Below are 25782 nucleotides of genomic sequence, written 5' to 3' on the forward strand. Positions count from 1 at the left end.
CATAACTGAGCTTCCTTGGATAGACTTGTCACAAAATGTTAAAACCCTTTTGTTGAGATGAGAAGACTGGTGTTGATTTGATAGAGTCAACATGAAGATGCATTCAGCCGGTGTGCTGGTACAGATAAAGTGAAGGGCCCGATTTGGTATTTTCAGACGAACTGATCCCAATTGTTATTCACCGTTTCCATCAGATTCTCTTGAAACCATTTGTAAATATTAATAAAAGTGTCTGATTCTGCATCCACCTGCTGCAGGCCATGGTCATAAGGATAGAACAGCAACCTGATAAAGGGGAATGAAAGATTTCATTTTGTTTGTACTCACTGACTAAACTTGTAATGCCATGAAGGCAAGTGCAAGTTGGAAAACCATATTGTGAAGTTTACTCCAGTAGGTTGTTTATCTGTTTACTCATTAATTTTTTCAGCTATTTTATTCTTGTATTTTTTATGAAACCATTACCCCATGTTTACAAGAGAATTATCTCAATAAATGCTACTGAACAATAGTTCTTGTCATTGAATTCCAGTTTATTGCCACTTGCATATATAAATATAAAAAATAATAATACAAAAATTATATATATATATATATATATATATATAATGAGGTCCACATTGAACGCTAGTAATGACCATATACAGTACGTCCACATAGACACAGTATTACAATTGTATATATATATATATATATATATATATATACATATATATATATATATATATAAATATATATATATATATATATATATAAATATATATATATATAGATATATAAGGACGGTCATAATTCCACTGTTGGCGTTTATCACCTGTTTATATAAATGTATATATATATATATATAGATATATAAGGACGGTCATAATTCCACTGTTGGCGTTTATCACCTGTTTATATATATGTATATATATATATATATTGCAGCATTGTTTGATGCAGGTGACAAAAGCCTACAGTGGATCAAGGAACTTCCTAAGTGGTTTGGAACCTCTGGACAGAATCAGTGTCCATAGCCAAGTTGGTAAAGGCGTCCGCATATAAAGCGGGAGGCCCGGGTTCAAATTCCAGGTGGAGGCTGGAAGTGTTTTTTCACTGTTCTGGATTATCTCATTACCGTTTCAAAGCAGGGGACATAACTATGTGATTTTGGTATGAAACATAGTTTTCAGCATCACTATAGACTTACTTTGTCTTAACTCCTCTTGCCCTCAGTTTCTTGTAAAGGTTCACACTCTGCTTTGGGGGCACTCGTTGGTCTTTCTTTCCAACCAAGAACAATGTTGGGGCAGTGATCTATAGGAAACCAACAATGATATGAAATTATATAGTAGTAATAATATTGTACATATTTATATAGCCCTTTCATAAAGGAATATCTTTAAGCACATTACTCGGGACTAGGAAAAGTGCTTAAAAAACAAAAAGATAAATAATAATGAAAGAAGTGAAATAAATTCATTTTCATAATCACCCGATGACTTGCCTCTACCCACCCATACAGAGTAGCATACTGTCCCCAGATCAAAATGACATCACCCGATGACTTGCCTCTACCCACCCATACAGAGTAGCATACTGTCCCCAGATCAAAATGACATCACCCGATGACTTGCCTCTACCCACCCATACAGAGTAGCATACTGTCCCCTGATCAAAATGACATCACCCGATGACTTGCCTCTACCCACCCATACAGAGTAGCATACTGTCCCCTGATCAAAATGACATCACCCGATGACTTGCCTCTACCCACCCATACAGAGTAGCATACTGTCCCCAGATCAAAATGACATCACCCGATAACTTGCCTCTACCCACCCATACAGAGTAGCATACTGTCCCCAGATCAAAATGACATCACCCGATGACTTGCCTCTACCCACCCATACAGAGTAGCATACTGTCCCCTGATCAAAATGACATCACCCGATGACTTGCCTCTACCCACCCATACAGAGTAGCATACTGTCCCCAGATCAAAATGACATCACCCGATGACTTGCCTCTACCCACCCATACAGAGTAGCATACTGTCCCCAGATCAAAATGACATCACCCGATGACTTGCCTCTACCCACCCATACAGAGTAGCATACTGTCCCCAGATCAAAATGACATCACCTTTGACTTGCCTCTACCCACCCATACAGAGTAGCATACTGTCCCCTGATCAAAATGACATCACCTTTGACTTGCCTCTACCCACCCATACAGAGTAGCATACTGTCCCCTGATCAAAATGACATCACCCGATGACTTGCCTCTACCCACCCATACAGAGTAGCATACTGTCCCCAGATCAAAATGACATCACACTTGTACTGTGTCATGGTTGTGCAAACTTTGCAAAGAAAGTTGATTTCACACATCGTCAAATGACTAGTATTCTGATCTTAGATGCATTAGGAACTCGTAGACTCCTGTAGTTGCGTACATACTTATCTACAATCTAGTTATTTTTCGCCAGTAGTATTTTTATACAGTACTTTGGCTAGTTTGTAAGAACGGGAACCAAATCAATGAATGGTAGCGTTTTTTCTCCACCTACCGTGAACCTTACAACTACCATTGCAACATACCTGTGGTAAAAATAGTACTGGCGATCTTTTTAGCATTTCTGTGTAGGCACTGCTAGTATCAACTTCATAGCTCCATTTAAGACCAACCTCTGCGAAGCACCTGCAGTGGATTAGCAAAACGATTGATGTTACGTATTGGGGGAGGGGGGTTGGGGGAGAGGTGTAACCGCATTGGTATCTCCGCCCAACTACTTGACAGAGATGTACTCCACGGCAGTGGTGGATCAGTAGCAAAAAGAGTGCCCGGCAATCAACTAATCCATTTTGTTTTTGTATTCCATTCCGAAAGCAAAAGGAATCAATGTGATGACGGTTATGTGTGTTAGTGACACCTTGTGAAACTCGAAAAATAAGTCTTGGGTGAAGTTTAAAACTGATATGTAGATCCCCCAATATGAATAAAAGGTCATTTGAGATCAACAGCGGTCAAAGTATGAAAACCCTGTACACACGATAACTCAAAAAGTAAAAATTTGATGAAGTTCATATATAGTATGTAGATCCCTTTGGTAAGTACACTTTAACTCTATATAGATGCAGTGAAACGTCATTTGAGGTCAAATTCTGAAAACCTAGTTAACACGATAATTAAAGTTGCAAAGCTTTGATGAGGTTAATTCTTGTAATGTCGACTCCCCTTTGGTGAGTACAAGAAACAGTGAAATCGGTGGCGGTAAAAAGTCATTTGAGGTCAATAGTGTCAAAATCTGAAAACCCTGTAAACATAATAACTCAAGAAGAACATCTTCATTGAAGTTTATACTTGGAATGGTAATCCCCTTTTCAATTACAAGCACCCACTCGAAATTGGCGGAAGTCAAAGTTCAACAGAGGTCAAAGTGTGGACGCGCCCTGTCAACCCTGTAACTTCAAATAGTTCGTATTATGGAGTTCAAAGGTCAGGTAAGGTTAACACACAGTTCAAAGTTTCACAACGTTGTAAGTAGTAATTCCAGAAGTGAAGCTTAAATGAACTTCATAACTTGCAATTAGATCCACCACATAGTGAGTACAACTTATAGTTGGTCAAAGGTCATTTTGGGTCCACAGAGGTTCCAACACTCGGAAAGTTCTAATTAGACTGATTAGGTCTGTATAAGCTACCCTGTTGATGACAAGAAGTCATTAATGATCAACAGTTAAAAATCGTATTTTCAGTGTTACTTTTAAATACTCTCATACAAATTTAGCAAGCAATCACTTGACCTATTTTGGCTTTAATCTGTCGATTTTTCGACTTTTTGATTTCGATATAAATTGCAGCCCTATTAATCATAATGACGGGTGTGGATACATGTGTGTGTGAAGCCTTGCCTGCCTCGAAGATGACAGTTGTATGGATCTCAAACTTTTGTATGTGGGTTCCCGTTATCAAGAAAACTTTATGTAAATCCAAGTGTTGTACCATTTGTGCACCACGTCAATGAAACACTCGTCGGCACTTCTTCTATCCCCACCTATGATACTAAGTAAATATTTCCGCCGAGTATACCGAAGGTTCGGCACGGTAAATGTGGACCTTTGGTTACCCTTAGGTGCCTACCGTGCCCTACATTACTCAGTCACAACCCTATTTGACATGCTACGACCCAAATTCTCAATTGCGATAAAATAATGATATTTTAAGATTACACTGTAGAACGTTTGAGATAAAAAAAAAGTCTCTATGACTGAACATAATAAACACAAGAAGTATGCGAAAACAGTTGAAAAATAAGGTGAACCACTTTCAGTTATACAGTAACGTCCTAAATACTCTCATTCGTCCACCAAAGATTCGCATAAATGGAATAATAGAAAGCGTAATAATTACTGACTATATCAACCAGCCTCGTCTTTACCACAAACACAGAAAATACATTTCTTTTACTTATAAATATAGAAAGGACAAATAAGGACTATTCCTTACCAGTCAGGAACATCGGTGAATTCAAGCATTTCTGTAAAAATGAACCGTAATATAAGAATAAAGAATCTTCCATTTTTTTCTTCTAATGACGTATTTCATTTGTTGCTCTTTAACAAAAGCAATTCTTACTGAACCATTGGCAGTGACGTCATAACCTGATTCATGGCGTTGCTCGATTTTTCATTTCAATATCTTCTGTTTCATACAATGCTTGAAACCATTCCTAAGCTTAATATTTAAGACAATACCTTGACGTCAATGCTCTACAATTAATGGTACGCTGTGTGCATTACATGTGGTAAAGTTTGAAATTAACTGTTGTGACTTTTCGGGGTAATTAATTTAATTAGTCTCGGTAAGTGCCGTGGCAGCCCAAGCCATGCCTGCCAAAAATCCCCTTTTTATTTATTTAGAGGAGAGGAGAGCAGTGGGGGGGGGGGCGTATAATATATTTGAAAAGAATAGAGAGAACATCACAATTTTTCGTCAGTTGATTAAGATAATTGCAAGAAAACCCGTTTTGATGATGTTAATATAATTGCAAGAAATTGTGTTGCTGCCGGCAACCGTATAGGACATCCAAAATCCAAAACTTCGTATTTCAAACAAGTTTTGCGTTTCCGAACAAATTTACTTTTTAAACTGCCAAGTCTAACTTTTGTAAGATTTGTTATACATTGTACCTAATTGCGGCGACGGAAAGTGGGACCGCGAGGAAAACCTATCAAGTTTTTAACTTATTTTTCCACTCGGACATACCATACCTTCATATATAACATTCAATCTATATATCCGTTCTATTCATATTGCTGTTAATAGACTGATAAGGAGTGAAGAACGACTTAACTTACCTGCTATATTACTTACTGCATTACGTAGAGCACATACTTTGTACAGCTCCTATATCAACAGAAGGAAAACAGAGAGAGTCAAAAACTTCTATCCAAGGCATCTCATCATACGTTTGTAATCATCGTCACATATATAAATTAAATGTGTTTACTGTGGTGTGATTACCTCTTATATGCAGATAGTGTGCAATGATAATAGGGCCATATAATCATCTACAAAGTATGTTATATAAAAAATGTGTCGATTGGCGTAGAAACAGTGTGGCAGCGGTGGCAGCTGCCATCCCACAAGTTGAAGAAACGATCGGTACAGCAATATGTTGCTGCCATCGAAAATTTCGACAATGTCCACAAAGTTCGCGTACGAGTCCAAGAGTCATTGGGATCGGAGAACAAGACCAAGTCCCTAGAGTCCCTAGAGTCCGTGATGGACCGAGACCATCTCAAACAAACAGTGTAAACTACTGCAGTGTTGTCTAGTAGGCTACTTGAAGGGTTCTCGAGTGGTCCCCGTTTACCCGCACTCGTGTATTATTGCAGCAAGAAGTATTCATCATGCACTAATAGTACTAAAATGATTTAATACTCATACTTGATTTCACGTATTAGTAACTCGTGCGGACAAATATACTTTACTACGTATACTAATAAAAACCAAAAATGCATTAAACTTCAATGACGCAATTATTGATTTTGTTAGGAATCAGTTACGGAGCTTTTAAGGAGACATTGATCTATTTTGATGAATACTTCAATATCGCAATGTTTCTGATTGTACTTTTAAGATATTGGGAGAATCATCTCATTATTGAAGTATTTTGATATTACAATAAAATTAGCCAAAGCATTTAAATATCTGAAAGATAAGATGTTCAGATTAGAAGATATACGAGATCTTTATATTTGAATATCTTAATATTAACACATTACGATATTCATATATAAGTACCTAAACATTAAGATATTCAGATTTGGAGGCAATGCTCCGTTATAGTGACAATTAAGTTACAAATTACTTAACACTCAAATACTTATATTTTAAGATCTGGCACCTGAATATATGAATATCATATTGAGTAGTTAAACAGATATTAACATCTTGTTTTTGAATGTGCTATTAAAGGTTAAATATTTATATCTTAGGATATTGTAACTGAATATATAAATATCTGAGTGTTTAGATTTTCACATCTTCTTTCAAAATATTTACTTTGTAAACGCTCAGATAGTAAAATATCAAGATCAGTTATCTGAATATACAAATGTCTTAATATTTAGATACATAAAGGTTATGATTTTGTATTTGAGTATCATAACATGTAGGCCTATATAGGTATTTAGATATTTTAATGTCAAGTTCTAGTTTCTTGTCATATTGATATCTTAATTTCAGATATTTAAAATGAACTTATTGTAAGCTATAGGTTTTAACTTCTTAACGAAAAAAACATTTCGAAATAGGGAAAAATCTCCGATATCTCAATATTTAGCCACAAAAACATTAAGATATCTCAATATATCAAAGTGAATGAATACCTTATCCCTGCACTGACACGGTGCAGTCTGTTGTACTTACAGGATACCGGCCAATCAAGTGAAGGGCAATAAACCCACCGTGAGATCCTCCCAATACAGCGATTTGGTGCTCGTTCACGTTGTAGTGTTTAAGAACATATAAAACTTCTTGCTGTTAAAATATAAGAAACCGCATGTTAACTTACTTATCTTAAGCAAAGGGACATAATATTCCCCGCTGCTACATAAAGTGTTGTCGTTTTTAATGTTCCGTTATGCTGACCTTCATTTGGGGGGGGGGGGCTAGTATATATATATATATATATATATATATATATATATATATATATATATATATATTTATATATATATATATATATTTATATATATATATATATATATATATATATATATTTATATATATATATATATATATATATATATATATATATATATATATATATATATATATTTATATATATATATATATATTTAAACTTTATTTAATTTTCTCTGAATTTTGTTTTTTTGTTGTTTGAATATATTTACTCTGTTATTCGGAGTTTATTTCCTTTTCCAATTTAATTCGTAACTTTTCATGTATTGAATTGTTTTAGTTTATAAACGTTTAGAGTTATTAAAGAGTTAATTAACAAATTTAAAAAAATGTATTGCCAACAGACGCGCAATTTCGTTTTGTCTTTGTAAGTTACCAAAGAACACATTGTCATAAACAGAATGTTTTGGCTAATGATACTTGCCTCTAACTTAATATGCTTAAAACAAAAGAGATGTTAATGAATGTTTGGGAAGGTTGCTCTGGCCCAATTATAATGGATAGTTATGACGTCATTTGTAGCAACGGCGCCCATCAGAAAGATTTTGGAGGCGTGGCCTACAATGGTTATGATCCATACGCATTTTCATATAAGAACGTTTGGTGCTTGGCTTACCGACCTGGGGATGATGAATGTATAACTGCATGCTGTATTCTAGCAACATATTTGAAATTATAATTATCTAAAGCTTCACTCAAGCTTTAGCTTGCATTCTTAGATGCTCATTACTCCTGCCATCGCGGAATTGGTCAGCCCTCTATTTAGTGATTTCAAGTCCTCTCGATCTGTCTATCTGTCGGGGTACTGTGCTAAAATTATCAATTTCACTCATACCAACTTCCAGTGCCAAACCCGTGTAGCCTAACTGCATCAGTATTTCACGATGAACGTAAAAGCAGAATTTGCAGCCTAAAGAAATTTCAAAATTGAGGCGTCACGCCTCTAAAGTTTTCGAAGGACGCCAATTGAAAATATTTGCGTCACTGAATATATTCACGACGTTGCTAGAAATCACGTTGTTGACGATTTGAGCATCCCCGTTGCTACAAATCACGTTGTTGGTGATTTTTACACAGACGTTGCAACAAATCAAAACGTTGTTAAGGAATTTACATTATTATTACTACAATTCGGGACGTTGTTAACGATTTTTTCCCTTTTCGCGCTCTATAAGTAATATGCAAATGTAACATTGTCGTAACTATTTGTACGACCCCCCCCCCCCACCTCCCTTTGATTGACACAATTGAGTGACACCGACAATTGGTCACAGAGTCGCCCTTACAATGTACTGCTATTCAAATTCATGTTTTGTCCCAACACTCGTATGTTCAAAGTAATCTTGATGGCAAAAATGATATTTATAAAATGTATCTTTCTTCCTTGTTATTAAATGTTTTTTTTTTTAATCAAACGTTCATATTTGTTGAAACAAAAGCTAAATTAACACACTCACGTGAACATCATATACATCTTGAGAACCAATTTTTCCTTGAAGTGAAAGAACGAAATCATGACCAAATCCAGAGGACCCTCGATAATTTACTGAGAAGAAAATAAACAGCAGAAATACTTTACGTAAGCGTACGAGCAATGACAAATATAGTTGAGGAATAAGCTGAATTGTCGATATAATTTATCCATAAATAAGGTACAAATTTGAGAACAAAATTAGATTGAATTTCCTTTGTGCCACATAACAAAGATTTTCTTCTGGGGATGACCCCAGAACCCCGTCGATTTTTTTCCACGAACTTCTACTTAAGTATGGCTTCCTACACCACTGGTTTAATGTGCCGTCGTCTCGAACGCCAATTTTAGACAAGCATGAAACAAACAAACAAACCTTACCACATAGGATCACAAAATTCAACTTGCAAAGAAATGTAAGAAGTACATGGTAGTCTGCTCTACTGAAAAGGTGTGGGCCACCTGCATCAAAAAAAAATTAAACAATTATTAAAAGATAGAAACTTATTACTTCATGCCTATATGCAAATCCAGGACGTGCACTATTTATAACAACAAATTAATCAATCAAGTAATGATAACTTTCCGCATCCAAAGCAGGATGGGTCAAAGAAACTATAGGCTACGCATCCTCACCACCTCTATATTATCACTCCCACCTCCTCCGAATCGAAAGGGAATGGACAAATACAAAGACGATTTGAGGCAAATATATGAGTATGACCTTAATATGTGCTGAATAAGATTAACATGTTACAGATGAAATAGTCGCAGGAAGAAAAAAACAAACTACACCACGAAGAACTGTTTGATAGAAAAACCTTAGTTGTACCTGCATAACTTGAAAAGTAAATAGACATTATTAAGAGAACACCCTTAATCTCTGATCACTTCCAGTCAAGACATACTTTCCATTCTTGAGCTGTACGTGCATGGCCTAATGTGGAGGAGGTTAGCCTCGCTCCTTAGTACAGGGCTGACACTGTACTGACTCCTGGTTGGTTTCAGCATATTGTACCAACACAGTACATAAGATAAGATAAGATTTACTTTATTAGACCCGCTTCGGGTAATTAAATGCTCGTTGTACAGAATAAGATGGATATAACATTAAAATACAGCACATGGAAAATGACTCACGTAAAACAATAAGACAATAAAATTACAAAGTACAACAATGGCAAGACTAAGTATGACAACAACAGTGAAGGTGTTACCAGAGGGCAAGAACACTAGCGATTGTAATTTTGATTATGGATTCATAGCCTCGGGCTATCACGGTAACCGATATAGAATCTGATACATAGTATGTATCAAAGTAAAATCATTTATGAACTATCAAGGCAAATCAACGCGATATTTTCTTAGTATCCTAAGGACGTATATATGAATTATAACTTACCATGAGGATACACAACCATGGGCATTCGTCTGTCACGATTGCATTGCACTTGAGGTGTTAATAAAATACACTCAACTTCGAGACCATCTGCAGGAAGGAAAAAAAATCAGTTTCCTTATTCTGTTAAATTTATGCACTTTGTAGTTATGCATCGTGTGGGTGTGCTCGCGTGTGTTTGTGGTGAGTACGACTGTAATAATTTCGTTAGAGTCCGATGTTTGTCAAGCACACAATGAATTCTTAATACCCCATTTCATATATACTTTCACCAAGAAGTGCTTTTCAGTGTAACTTCAATGAAGTAATGAATATAGCGTGCCTTCCATTTTATTACATTGTAATTTGATACAATCCAGTTTTAATCACCTTGGCTCAACTAGAAGCTGTTTACTTACCTGGCCGAGGCCTGCTAAATATTTCCCATTTAAAATCTTCGAAGCGTACTTTGTTGTCCTCCAAGACAATCCATTCGCCGTTTGATAAAGAAAGATCACATATAACCTACGAAAAAGTTCTTGCAAGTGTTGTTACCCGATTGAAATTAGTAGTATCTCAAAATCAAAAGGAATCGATCATATTAATGGTGCTACGTAATTGTCATGCTGATATACTTTAAATATACATGGAAGAACAAATGGAAGACAATTACACACTAAAATAACGTGACTATGTGATAGATAATCCTATATGGTTCCTGTGACAATAACAATAACGTGGCTATGTGATATATAGTCCTTTACGGTTCCTGAGACAATAACACACTTAAATAACGTGGCTATGTGATAGATAATCCTCTATGGTTCCTGTGACAATAACAATAACGTGGCTATGTGATATATAGTCCTTTATGGTTCCTGAGACAATAACACACTTAAATAACGTGGCTATGTGATAGATAATTCTCTATGGCTCCTGAGACAAGTACACTACTAAAACAACGTGGAAATGTTATAGATAATCCTTTATGCTGCACCACTGATTTGATAATAAATATATTAAATGAACTGAATTGAGCTAACACTGCACCACCTGTAACTTTAAGGGTATTTAAAGTGGATGGGTGGGGCCGTTTCTCTTTTGACTGTGCAATTCATTTTTGAGTCAGTTATATTGTAATTTCTAATGGAAGCCGAAAGGAGTTCATTGCAAGCTCGCCTCCGAAACAAATGAAAGGAAAATGGTAACCGTATCATTAACTACTTTACGATCCAAAAAATAGGAGGGCAAGAAACGTCATGTCAAGGGTCTAATATACATCCAGTTATTTTGCGCATCGTATTACATGCCACAACATATGTTATAGCGGTTGGAGAGGTTTAATAATGTATACCATTTGGCCAGTCGCGTTTGGTGCACCTCTCCTCGCGAGTATCATATCTCCTTTGACGTCGAGTACCATCCACGAGGAATAGGCCAAGCTTCTGTTTAATTCGCTCATTCGTTTAGTAGAAGTATTAACCGCTAATATTTTCTGACAATGAAAACAAACCCACATCAGTAGTGAAAGTAGTTACACAATAAGTAGCTAAATATAATTAACCGGACCTGTCCCCCCCTTGCAAATTTGAAATGACTGCACCAAATTACATGTTAAGTTGTAAACAGAATAAAAAAGAACTATTAGCAAACTGCTTACCCACTAATGAGCCTATATGTAAGAGAACTTTAAAACAAGTTGTAAACAGGTAAGTTTAGTCAACATGAATTCAAACATGAATTTAGAACTTTGCAGAAACAGACACAATTAGCCAAAACAAAATCAAAATTTCTTGTACGGAAAGGGTAGATATCCCTGAACACATTGTTTTCTTAGGTTAAATGGTGAACTTTACAACATTTCGATGTACGTCGCCTTTTTACAACAAAGTTCGCCGTAAAGTTACGGATTACTTAATGAAATTTCAAGAATTAATGCTAAGCGCATCATCGGAGACATATTTAGACTATAAATTAGGTCTACACGCAAGATTTTGTTAATAAATAATGGATGGGGAGGGTACACCCACAGTAGTGGTCTAACTCTTCCCCGGCTGAATCATTTCCACGACTGACATTGAGGGTAGGAAGCCAAGCCCCTCCCCCCCCCCCCTCCGCCTTGCGCTAATTAATTACACACCTGTTTACTTCTCCATTGTGAGTGGATGTAAACAGTCTCGTTATCTTTTCCGAAGCACCTTAGAGGAAGACTGTCTGTGTAAAGACCAGGAAATTGATCAGCGCCGCTGGGTCTGGCAACTACGTCAATTATTACCGAAATAGATCGCCTGGTCAAATCAAACTGTTGCAAAATAACATAAAGATATGGATAAACTATTTATGTTATGGTGTTCTTTTTCCTGTTAATAAACCAAAGTTAAACTACATCTAAGTATGAATGGACCGAAAAAAAAAGAAAAATGAGCTCTCTCGCTAAAAATATATCGTTAGATTTTAAATATGTACTGATCAAATTAATTCATACAGATACCTAACTGTATATGGCAAGCTAAATGTTCAATTATTAGATAACTTGGTTAATCGTGAAGAACTAACGCTGAAGAATTACACCCAGGCCCAAAACCTATCACGTGACAATGGTTAAGCGGTTAACGCTCTTTAATGTAACCCCGTTAATCGGTCAATTCCTTATCCAGTTATCAGGTTATCGGAACCTTGCGTCAGTTTGGTCCCTATTGGTTTGGTGCATATTAATAAGTGGGCGGGACTGAAAGTAAAAATTAAAAAATTCTCCCAAACCGTATAGTTTATATATTTCATATTTAGGACAGATATGTTGGGAGACCATGTTACCAATTTCAATTCTATATTGGTTTGGCTGAATAAATTCAGTGGGGGCAGGTCAAATGATAGTTTGGGCTAAAGTCAGCTGGCAAACTTGAAATAGCAAGAACCGTAAATTAGTTTTGGTTGATTGGTGTCACAACGATATTACGTACAGACAGTGGCGGCGGAACCGGGGGGGCTTGGGTTGAGTTGAGGGGGCAAATGCATGATAAGCCCCCCCCCCCCAATATTTACCAAGGCTCCGAAACGTGCATCTGCCCATTTTTCAATGCATACTTGTCGATCTGTCCGATGCACACGTATACTATATAGGTGTAATAATTTTAGTAAATGCTGGGGGACCCTCGGCCCGTCCCCTGGCTATAGACCACATTGTCACCCCAACCGCGTCTTCACGCCCAGTGAAAAGTGGAAGCAATGAGTGTGAGTACCGGTAAGCGCAACACAACTTCGTCTTAGGCCAATGACTTGCATCATTTCAGCCAGTTCTCCAACATCCCCTTACTCAGTGGCGGAGTGTCCATACAGTCAGGGGGCGGATGCCCCCCTGACGGACTCAAATGGACTGCAGGCGCCCTTTTCTTCTTTTCACTACTTTTTACTTAATCGCGATTATTGACTATTTTATTGCGCTCTCATCTACCTTTTGACATTTGCCATATTCTGTTGGTGTAATTTTACGACCAAATGGCGACGACAGCTATTTATTCTCCGTTTATCTGCAAATTAGCAAGGCCCGGAAAGGATCATTTCCTGCAATCTAGGGAGTATCTTTACTCAAAAATTTTCTGTACGCTCCGCGCCAACCTGTGGTGGCGCTCCGCTTAGATAGTGTCGAAAGCGCCCCTACAGACCATTCTTGTCCCTCTGACCAATACCCCTAGCTCCGCCACTGCCCTTACTACACTCAAAAACGTCTTTGCGAGTACACTACGAGTAATAGCTACTCTCTTAAAACACCATCGAATATACAAATTACAATGTTTTTACAGACTTTTACGTGCAATCTCAGAAATTGCAGGCTTGAAACCCATATTTTAGGGCTAGGTATTCGCAGCATAAAACACTCGGGAAGTGCCGTTTCCGGCCATCTGGGGGTTTGAAAAACCCCAAAATTTTCTTGTACGCTCCGCGCCAATCGATGGTGGCGCTCCGCTTAGATAGTCTCCACATATTAGCCCCCCCCCCCCCCCAATAATTTTTCCGTTCCGCCGCGCCTGCGTACAGATCACATGCATGTTAAGGAATGTTCGCATTCAAAAGTCAAATACTTACAAATTAAATTTATAATGCAAAACCATATGTTTCATTGACTAAAGGTAAATTTTCCAACAAGGTTGGAATCTTTGCATTTCTTCAACAACATATTAACACGTCAGAATTTAAACGTCCAGATGGAATAAATTTCAAGTGGCTCATTAAATATAGGCCTGTACTAATATCTACGGTTACAGCTACGACATCAACAACGATCTGGAATACAGCTGCAATTGTATTATACAAAACAATGAACTTTTCAAAGAACAGTTAACGTCATTCTCTGATAATTGTAAATGTTTCACGATCTATTTCACACATCATTTCCGTCTGATCAAATACCTTTTTTATACTACAAAATTAATTCTTTGCTACATAATTTTCTTAATAGAATTATTCATCATTGTGAAGGACTCGACACTAATTAATTATATATATATATATAGTACAGTGTAATATACTAAGTACGTGTACTTGGTAGCCTACATGTCAATGACATTGCTGTCAATGCGTTATGTTACTGTATTGGCACGTATGGTTCATGTTGCTATGACAACTGCAATGTTAATGTTCATTTTATATAATTGTATTTAAAATGGCCCAGGAGTGCACTTTGGGTAAATTGCTTAACTTTTATATATTAATTTGGATTGCAAATAAATTATACACTTACTGTTTGTAAATTGAAACAGTAGTTTTTCGATCCGCGTGTTAACGTACAAATCTCATACGTGTATCTTTAGTATAGTGTTACTGCAGTGTGTCAAGGCAAGTCACTCAATGCGTTTATTAATACCTGTCGAGCAATCAAATTGAAATTATATAGGCCTAACCCTGTGTTTACCAACATGGAAGACCCTCCATCCTATACGAGTTTAGATACATTGATCCATGTCATCAATGATGATAAGTGAACGTTAATAAGAAAAATTACTTTCGAAGAATGCAAGACTATATATAATGCCGAAAGTGTTTTCTTACCAGCATGAGCAGTTTAGAATGCTTATGTATTTCATTCTGAAGAAAGATGACCTTTGACCCGTCTGGACTACAGCGCGGAGAACGGCAGCACATATCATCAACAGACAATAACTCTTGTAAAGAAAGTTTGAATGCTTAACATTGTTCAACATCAAAAATCGAAATCAGACAGTCTTGTCATTAAAGGCATGTATTTCAACAGTATTCAGAGTTGATATGCTGTATTCAAGGTATTCAAATTTCAGACTGCAATCATATTTAAATTATTTAAATTGCAGACCACTGATAATTTAGTCAGTTTTTGTCCTTTTGATATTGCCGAGGAGCTAAAAGTTATTCATGGTCATTTATAGATGACCTTTGCCCCTATAATGTCAACCACTCACGGAGGCTCAACAGCTCAAGGGACAGGAACACACCCACCAACTTTGAAGCCCATCATGTGATATGCTATTTCGCCGTCAAATGATTGACCTCTGTTGACCAAGGGTCCCATGACTGGTTTGCATATAAGAATTACAATGCAAGCTTTGAGGGACTGATATCCTACATGATATGAGGATCATCGACTATTGTATCATTTTGGTAAGCACGTAATTGCCCAAAGCTATTTTTTCTGTTTTATACCTTTGACCTCTACACCCAAGCAAACACCTACCCATTTTAAGCCCGTCATATGAGAATTAGGTGTTAAAGAGAAGCATGCGACGTATCTTCGTAAAACAATTGGCAAAGGTTTGACCTCAGTGACCTCCATTGACCACGTGGACTTTAATGTTTTATAATAAGTAATAGGATTGTCTGCATGCATTTTCTGGTGTCTGCCATTTTGTTATTTGGTACACGCATTATAGTTAAGATGAATTCGATTTTTCACATTTGACCTCTGACCTTAAACCATCCGACGTGGTAAGTATAGTAGCGATCTTGTTATCGTAGTCCCACATGCAATATAATGGGGATGACATATTGTACTTTATTGAAAGAAAAAAAAAATCAAAAATGGTTCTAAACTTGCTGCCAATCTCAAACCCAGTTTGGCACTGAACTGACACTTAGACGGTCTAGTGGCACATTAGGGGGGGGGGCAATAACATTGGATGGATTGCCAATATGGGGCTGCGGTTCAAAATTTCCACCTAAACCATATTGCTCATCCATTAACTTCAAACTTGGTGGGTGTATGATTATGGGCTTCGGAAGTGATGACAAATTTTTGGATGATGTACCCACACATGCACAGTCACTGGATGTATAATTTATTTTAACCCCCGCAGTAAGGTAAAGTGTACTCCGCAGTTCACTGCATGGAATGTCTACCTGTATCATTTTTGACAGGTCAATAGTAGAATCTCTGTTGTGTACCAGGAGGCCCGGACCATCAGTAGTTACTAGTTTAGTCCACAGGAAGCAGAAACACCCATATAGCTAAAGGCAATATAGCATAATACTTTACAGCATTGACAAGTATGCTTATATCCATCTTAATGATTAACAGAGTAATGTGGTAAGTGCCTTTGCTGTTACCATGGTAACTTACCCGATTTCTTTCCCAATAAGCCAAAATGAAATATAGCTGACCTGCAATTGAGCGAAAAAAATCAGTGCATTTGTAAACAGCAAGCAACGGTGATATGGGTTACCAGGGAGACAGTTTGACTGTTATCAATTATTTCTTGTTGATATCATTGTCGTCACTACCACAATCATCATCATCATAATCATTACTACCACCACTATCACCACCACCACCATCGCCATAATCATCATCACCTCCACCATCAACAACAACATTACTATCATCACCATGTCGGTGCTGTGACCGAGTGGATAAAGGCGGTGGCATGAGGCTTAGATATCGGGAGGTTCGGGTTCGATCCCAGGCCCGGTCATTATAAGGTGGGTCTTTCATTCAAGAACAATCTACGGTTTTACCATCTGAAATGACTTTGTATATTGAAAAACAACCCAAATCGGAGTTAATTTGTTGAACTGGAGCCACACGATATGTTGTATTCCATTAGCCACTTGTGTGCTTGTCTCATGCACATTCGTGGTCGCCTAAGCGTCTTAAGATAACTGCCTGAACATCATCATCATCATCATCATCATCATCATCATCATCATCATCATCATCATCATCATCATCATCATCATCATCATCATCATCATCATCATCATCATCATCATCATCATCATCATCATCATCACATCACCGTCACCGTCAGCGTCATCGTCGTCGTCATCGTCGTCGTCGTCGTCATCGTCATCGTCATCATCATATCACTACATTATCACATCACTACATCATCACATCATCACATCATCATCATCATCATCATCATCATCATCGTCATCATCATCATCATCTTCTTCATCATCATCATCATCATCATCATCATCATCATCATCATCATCATCATCATCATCATCATCATCATCATCATCATCATCATCATCATCATCATCATCATCATTATCATCATCATCATCATCATCATCAATAAATAATTAACGGTACCTTCTTTCCGCACTCCAGAGAATTCCAAGTTTGTAAGGTTCGTGGTATATTCCACAGAATATTATTCCTAAATTATCAGGCCCCCATATTGCCTGTAAAAAAAAAAATTGTTGACAGCTTCTCAACTGAATTCTTAGGGACCACATGTGCCAGCAGCCTTCTTGGTGGAGTTTAAGTTCTCTATATTAAAGATAAGAACGTATCAATGACATACCTCTAATTTGTGCTTATGCAATTGGGGGGCCAAACTATGTTACAAACTATGTTCAGCAAAAGAAAATCGTACCCTTGGAAAATTTACAGTTTTATTTTAGCTTTAAATTTGGAATTATCATATTTACAAGGTTTTCAGACTTTGACACTCATCGACCTCTTTTGACCTCTACCAATTTCAATCATGCGGCATTTATCTATAAGTATGACATTGATTCAACTTGCGGTAGATGAGGTATCGTGTTTACAAGCTGTTTTTACTATTTTTCATTAAGCCCCACCAACTCATGAATATTAATGAGGTAAAAGTAGCTGCAAAGAGCATATACCTATTACGTAGTTACATCACCGTATCAAGTATGAACTAAATCGGACATACGGTTGAAGAGATATTGACATTTTAAGAATTTCATGATAAGCACGGCCCACTCATTAATATTCATTGTTGAAAACCACAAACGACGGGCACATCTACATATCATGAGGCATTTACCTACCTAGTATGACATTGATTCAACTTGTTGGTCTTGAGATATCGTCAGTGGTTACAAGCTTTTCACTGTGATAACACTCCAGCCACGCCCATGCATTAATAATAATGAGAATGATTTTTTTGGAATATATGATCACGAACATATTATCATATTATCAACTGACATCACCATAGAAAGTATGAAGTAATTCGGACATACGGTTGAATAGATATTGCTATTCTAAGAATGTTTGGTTAAGTCCCGCCCACTCATCAGTATGCATGAATGGAAAACAAGCTGGCCGTCACATACATACACAAATTCACGAGCACATACACGCACACATGCCAGCACGATTGCAAAGGTTAATGTGCCTTCTCTTAACTACACTAATAATAAATAGTACCTGAGCAGGAGAAAGTTCAGCTGGCACTTCATCAAGCACACAAATGGTTTCCTGGATTACATCGAAAATACAGATGACGGGATAACATAAATCTTCATACCTTTCTCCCCAGTCGTCACGGAAGAGGTATTTGTCTTCAGGCTGTAGATATTAATATATAAAACTACAAATATATCGTTCAGGAGTTATTAGTCCATACAAATTTTTCAATTTAATCTTAAAACAGGACAAAAATATACTCTGCTTTGGCAATAGTAGATAACCAAATTTTTCAATCTGTGTCTGTATAAATATACTTTACGTTTTCAAAGAGAAGAATACTACCTACTTTAGCATTACTCTGCTCATTTACTGTGGTTGGCGGAGATGACTGACGCTCAAACAAAGAAACAGTTTTCGGTCGCTTTTTTTCTGCTATGTAAAGAACCTTGCTACTATCTGAAGACCAGTTAAGGCAGCCAAAGTTCTCTGAAAAGAATAATGGGAAAATTGTCCTTTTTCAGCAGATTAGTCTGCAAACAGAACTAATTATAGTGCCGTTGATGGCATAACTCTCTTACTACCATAGCTATATCGAGATTGATGACTTCATGCAGCTATCGATTTTAATAATATTAGTAATTAATTTATTGACTTCGGTTTGTTGTTGACATATGCAGTGTGGTCGATGTATTCCCATGTGCATAACATTTGCCTATATTAGCCTTTCAAATTTTGCTAACTACACTTTCAATATGACAAGAACATTAATAACAGTAATAATATGAAAGCATAGAAAAAATAAAGTTAATGTATACGAAAATATAAATCCACCTGTCAACATGAAGTTGATAGAGATGTTATTGAAAATTGAAGCACCAAGCCCACAAGCGAGATCTCCGCCATTATCAGGGTTATAGAAGTTGAACATATAAGATTCGAAAAGCTTAACCAGACAGCAAAACTGCAGAAAACCTTCCAAATAACATTTGACCTCCACATAAAACAATAGGCTTCTTTTACTTAACGTGTCTCAACTACATAGTTAATATGAGATTGGTCCAAACTTCCCTTCTTCACACACGCACACATACACATATCTGCCTGCATGACTACAGGTAACGATTATCATCGAAACCAAAAATGACATAGCACAAAAATGAGCGATTCCCCTTTTGCAGGCCATAATATGCCGTAAGAGTGATGTGTGCATCTTTATGTCCTTACAGTAAATAAGCGTGAATATTGAGAACGATGGGGTATATTTGGTATAAATACTGAAGATTAATTAAGTAAAGTAAGTCAATATCACTCATAATCAAAGCAGTCATAACAATTGGAATTTGAAAAGAAAACATATTAAGTTCCCGCTACCACCGAGAGCCAACTTTGATACATTTTTGATAACCCACCATCACTATACACCTTGCCATGCTTGTCACTAAGTGTAAGGTTGATATTAACTTGCTTTGCATCACAAGTCCAAATCTGTAAAAAAGAACAAATTTATCAGCATTACTAAACGAGAAAAACTAAAGGGATTCGTGTATACCATTAGAGAATATGCATTAGTTTTATTCGTACTGATTATGTATATGTGCCTGATTCACAGCATCATCTTTACCGTAATCATCTCATGATACCAGTCTTAAAGTTCATGATTAGAACTACGATCCAACACATCTTAACACTTATTGAGACTAAATTCGAAGCATTGATGTACATTTCTTTACTAACTTGACACTTATTGAGACTAAATTCGAAGCATTGATGTACATATTTTTTACTAACTTGACCTTTTATTGAGACTAAATACGAAGCATTGATGTACATTTCTCTACTAACATGACACATATTGAGGCTAAATTCGAAGCATTGATGTACATTTCTCTACTAACTTGACACTTATTGAGACTACATTCGAAGCATTGATGTACATATTTTTTACTAACTTGACCTTTTATTGAGACTAAATACGAAGCATTGATGTACATTTCTCTACTAACATGACACATATTGAGGCTAAATTCGAAGCATTGATGTACATTTCTCTACTAACTTGACACTTAGTGAGACTACATTCGAAGCATTGATGTACATTTTTTTACTAACTTGACATTTATGGAGACTAAATACGAAGCATTGATGTACATTTCTTTACTAACTTGACACTTATTGAGACTAAATTCGAAGCATTGATGTACATATTTTTTACTAACTTGACCTTTTATTGAGACTAAATACGAAGCATTGATGTACATTTCTCTACTAACATGACACATATTGAGGCTAAATTCGAAGCATTGATGTACATTTCTCTACTAACTTGACACATATTGAGACTACATTCGAAGCATTGATGTACATTTCTCTACTAACATGACACATATTGAGGCTAAATTCGAAGCATTGATGTACATTTCTCTACTAACTTGACACTTATTGAGACTACATTCGAAGCATTGATGTACATTTCTCTACTAACATGACACTTATTGAGACTAAATACGAAGCATTGATGTACATTTCTTTACTAACTTGACACTTATTGAGACTAAATTCGAAGCATTGATGTACATATTTTTTACTAACTTGACCTTTTATTGAGACTAAATACGAAGCATTGATGTACATTTCTCTACTAACATGACACATATTGAGGCTAAATTCGAAGCATTGATGTACATTTCTTTACTAACTTGACACGTAAATAAGGAAAGCACAACTGTTCATTTGATGATAGTACACAGATCACATACAAATCTACAGCTTCCCTTGTAAGTAGAGAACTCTACAGACGATGTGGAGAATGTTTTTGTAGTTTGACAAAACAGGCGTTTATTATTTATTTCAATCGATGTGTTTGACTCCAGAAAATTTATTTCGGACTGTTTTGGTATATATATATGTACTCAACAACTGAAAAATGGTGCACGCGTTATTCGACCATACATGGTAAATAGAAACAGTTGGTCGTTTTATTTTGGCGATGCTGTTGATACATCCCATTACAATGCCGATCATTATATTGATTAGTTACATTTAATATTCATAATGAGTCAAACAAGTCGAAAAATGTTCTCCTTTTACTAAGTTTACATGATTAATGGTGAAAAGTGTCTGGGAAAAATCAAGAAGATATAGTTGATACATTAATTCATCGCTGTTGACAATTATTTGCATAAAAAATAAATGAGACTATTATCTTCGTTTAACAACTATCAATATGGGTGATACTCAATGGGCTCGATAGAATTGACCGATTAAACGCAACAAGTGGCTTAAAATGCAGAAAGTGTATTATATACTAACAATATACTTCCAATATATATATATATATACTAACAATTGAACAGATGAATAATTTGACGTGAGTTTATATACCTCTAAATACTCCTGGTCATCATCACCCTTGTCAGTCGTAACTCTTCGAATGAGCGCCTTGTATTTGCTACAAGCAGAGAAGGCTGATAGGATTCTAGAATGATATGTTGAAGGAAAAGGCTCAGAGTCACAGTTACTGAATAGATAAGACAAGTTAACAGCACACAACAGGTTAGGTCTTCATTGTTAGCTACTCAGTATTCAGTGGGGTATTGTTGTACTTGGAGTGTGCTAACACATTCAGTACGTTATCAATTCATGGTCGTTACATGGTCATTGTATGTTCAGTGTATAATATGTTGTTTCAATGTTACAGACGCAGTCCTCGTGGATCATCGCTTGAGCTGTCAACAACAAGCCAAAATTTACTATTTATATCTATTTATATCTAAAGGTTCTTGTAAAACCCGTGGGTGATGTGTCCAAACTATCTGTTTAATATACTTATTGAATCTTTTCAGAACTGGTTTGGACTACAGAGATACATGTGTTGTGAGCGTTCTCGTTTGTACAGGAAAACCTAATACATATGGGGCAGAATTTAGCCGTTATTTTGACGGTAGTGGGTAAGCAAAATTCCTTTATGTAAACGGTATGCGGAAGGTATTTTGCGTAAATTTGAATCATTGACTAAATTTTTAAGGGAAACTATATCGTCCACATTCAAAATGACAAAACGTTGAACGAATATATAGGCAAATTGCAGTGGTGTCTGAGCAAACTTATTTCCCCGTATTCAATCAGCATTTTATGGAAACTCCTATGACGTAATAATTTGGTTCAAGCGTTATATCAAAGGGGCCAATGATACATTAATAATATAAAATGATTGGACTAAATTTAACTCGATCAAAATACAGTCCAATCATATTTCTCCTTTTATAATTCGTCTTTCCATATGCAAGCTGCTGGCTTCCGTAAGCATATTGTGTGCTAGAAGCTTTAATTTTTATTTCATTGTACCCCGACATACGAAAAGCCAAATATGTAAATAACTCCCTTCTTTGCGATTTTCTGTATAGAATTGCACCAAACGTACATGAAATACAAGGAAGAATCCTTCTTATAAATTAGACATATATTTTAAGACTAGAAAGTAAGCAAGTTAGACAAAATCCTGTTAAGTAAAATGTGTCTGCAGTTTACGTAATGGTTCAGTTGTTCCCACGCAAAAATACCCCCTGAACCCCCCCCCCCCCCAACTGACTGACGGTCGGAGGTGCGGGTGGGGCACCGGATAAAGTGGTGTGAGAAAAGGTGTCCCCCCCTTAAAAAAAAATATTAGCAAAACCTAAGGGCCATATATATATATATATATATATATATATATATATATATATATATATATATATATATATATATATATATATATACCTATATATATATATATATATATATATATATATATACCTAATTATTTACAGTCTAAATATGCCTCAGAATGCAGCATTTGACGTCTACATTTTTGTAACAAATTTCATTTTAAAATCCTTCAATCACCTCTGTCCCTTCCATAAAGGTTCAGATCCCTACCTTAATCAGGTGTTGAACATTTTGAATTTATTATTATTTATTAGCACAACCTTCCATAGTAGAGCTGTCCATGTGTAGACTCCTATAATACTCTGCTTAGTGTGTTGTTTATGAGCTGTCGGATACTACCGTGCAACGTATCGCAAGACTACGCCAATTGTCTATTCAAGTTTGACTCATCAATATGTGCAGCAGAGCATGGAGGTTAAAGGTGATAGTTACATGTGTTTTTTTTTAAAGGGTTGAGAGGGAACATGTGACTTCCGTTACGACTTCCGTGGTCTTTAGCTGTGCTTTTGGTTCAGCGATGTGTCTTCTTGCTTTACGTTTAGACATTCTCAAGGCCGTAGCCTGAATAATCTCTATAGGGGACAGTTGAGGAACATCGAGAAACATTCTGTATCCTCCAAATGGTACATAGTGATGCTTTGATGTGCGCATATGCAGGGCCATTTGTTTAGAGGGTGGGCCGTTTCCCGAAAAGACCATCACGACACTATCTAGGTGGAGCGCCACAATCGAGCGTAGCAAGAATTTATTTGCCAATTATGCCTCCCAGATAATTGTATACAATGTGTGCTATGGATTGAATACGTGTAGTTTGCGTTATCTCCTGATACCTGATTGGTTCGATTCCAGATGTTTAAAGGTCATTTAAAAATAATAATAATAATAAAGATGACATAGAAAACACAACCTGGACCGCCGGTAGCGTTTTCAACCAACAAGAACATCATCAGAAATGAAAGTGTGTCTAAGTCACCTATTAACCGTATAAAGTGACATTTCCCTTTTAACTGAACATAATTGTCCATAGTGTTAACAGAGCACAGTTCCATAAAGGTTTTGACTGGTTTTTCAAACGTCTGAGAACTATTCCCTACTAAATGGCGTTAGGATATGTTGGATGTTGCGAAGTGAGATACTGCGAACTGTGAACAAAATAAAAGCTCCCTTCTAAATGATCAAAAGGCTCCAGCCCCATGTTGCCATCCAGCGATAGGTTCCTGTGACACATCTACTGAAATAACTATGAGAAAATAATTAACAATAGGAGAACTACATCATTATTTAAGAAAAGACAAATCTCTTACAATACTTACTCGCCGTTCATTTCTGTTCCATCTAACATGGGCAGCGCGTTGAGCCCCTGACCTAAAAGAACGTGTGATCTGCTGAAGGTCACGTGGTCGCCCCGCTCTATATCTCTTTGTTTCCAAGTTGAAGAGATTACATTAAAATTGTCCGTTTGGTGAGTTATCTGAGCCGATAATAAGGTTGGAACACTGGCCAGCTCTCTATACACGGAAACTGCCTTATCCAATGACATTCTCTCTGTGTAAGACAACAGGTAAACCACTGTTCATTCATACTTAGTAAAGATTCCTAAATCCTATTGGTCCATTCAGGTCAGCTGACCGTGGTTAATCCTATGAGTAACGCACGGTAAAATTACGGGGCATCACTTTAATAAATCTTTGGTTATATGTAACCAAAAATGTTTTGTTTTATGATTTTTCCCCCACACAAATGGTAGTGTATGAATGAACGGGGTTAATCAACGGTCTAGCGTGCGTTACTCACATGATTAATGCACTCCGGGTGTTAATGCTATCGCTGGATGCACTCGGGCTCCGCCCTCGTGCATCGCTTGCATTATCCCCCGATCGTGCATTAATCCTGTGATTAACGCACGCTAGACCGTTCATTAACCCCTTATTCGTACATCCATAAAAGTATGCGCATTTAAAAGAAATTACTCACATAAATGAGCAATCATGTCCTAAAATCTATATGCATTCATTTGTTAAATTATGTTGCAGACATGATGATGAGTATTTCTACTCTTCAGATACATTAAAGTACTCACTTTATTTAGTTTCATAAATCATCCTAACTTTTCAACGCTTTTTACTACTTTTACTCAACATTTTCTAACTTTAGATATCACTGCTTTGTAATACTCATTGCAGTCATGTAGCTGTATATTTAATTTTAAACACGCGTCTATGGAAATACATATACCTACCATGCCTAAGACACAGACACAACATAGACAGCATTTAAACTGTTTAGTGTAACTTTTTTAACAATGGAAAATACTGACAAAACCTAGAAACACTTCAGTTTCATCAGAATGCTGTTCGTTTGACTTATTGGTTTTGCCGTTTCTAGTTTCAACAG

General features: G+C 36.5%; 1 protein-coding gene across 5 annotated transcripts in view; it reads right to left on the reverse strand.

Annotated features, from left to right (window-relative positions):
* Positions 1-47: 47 nt before the first annotated feature.
* Positions 48-25782, reverse strand: part of LOC139961015 (acylamino-acid-releasing enzyme-like) — a 31271-nt gene continuing 5536 nt past the window's right edge. For 3 of the 5 annotated variants that reach the window (XM_071959803.1, XM_071959805.1, XM_071959804.1), the window contains exons 2-21: positions 24702-24933; positions 22066-22159; positions 20094-20169; positions 19031-19170; positions 18703-18843; positions 17611-17702; positions 16630-16670; positions 15090-15202; positions 12184-12345; positions 11398-11538; positions 10463-10568; positions 10068-10154; positions 9047-9127; positions 8652-8740; positions 6919-7029; positions 5343-5391; positions 4492-4522; positions 2583-2682; positions 1190-1296; positions 48-285 (exon numbers count right to left, since the gene is read on the reverse strand). In XM_071959803.1, coding sequence (XP_071815904.1) covers positions 153-285; positions 1190-1296; positions 2583-2682; positions 4492-4522; positions 5343-5391; positions 6919-7029; positions 8652-8740; positions 9047-9127; positions 10068-10154; positions 10463-10568; positions 11398-11538; positions 12184-12345; positions 15090-15202; positions 16630-16670; positions 17611-17702; positions 18703-18843; positions 19031-19170; positions 20094-20169; positions 22066-22159; positions 24702-24933 — 2126 coding nt within the window. In that variant the 3' untranslated portion in view covers positions 48-152. Of the gene's footprint in view, positions 286-1189; positions 1297-2582; positions 2683-4491; positions 4523-5342; positions 5392-6878; positions 7030-8651; positions 8741-9046; positions 9128-10067; positions 10155-10462; positions 10569-11397; positions 11539-12183; positions 12346-15089; positions 15203-16629; positions 16671-17610; positions 17703-18702; positions 18844-19030; positions 19171-20093; positions 20170-22065; positions 22160-24701; positions 24934-25782 lie in introns of those variants that run through there. The other 2 variants (XM_071959806.1, XR_011790697.1) reach the window with 2 other exon arrangements.

The sequence above is a fragment of the Apostichopus japonicus genome, chromosome 20, assembly GCF_037975245.1.
Source record: "Apostichopus japonicus isolate 1M-3 chromosome 20, ASM3797524v1, whole genome shotgun sequence".
Taxonomy (NCBI): Eukaryota; Metazoa; Echinodermata; class Holothuroidea; order Aspidochirotida; family Stichopodidae; genus Apostichopus; species Apostichopus japonicus.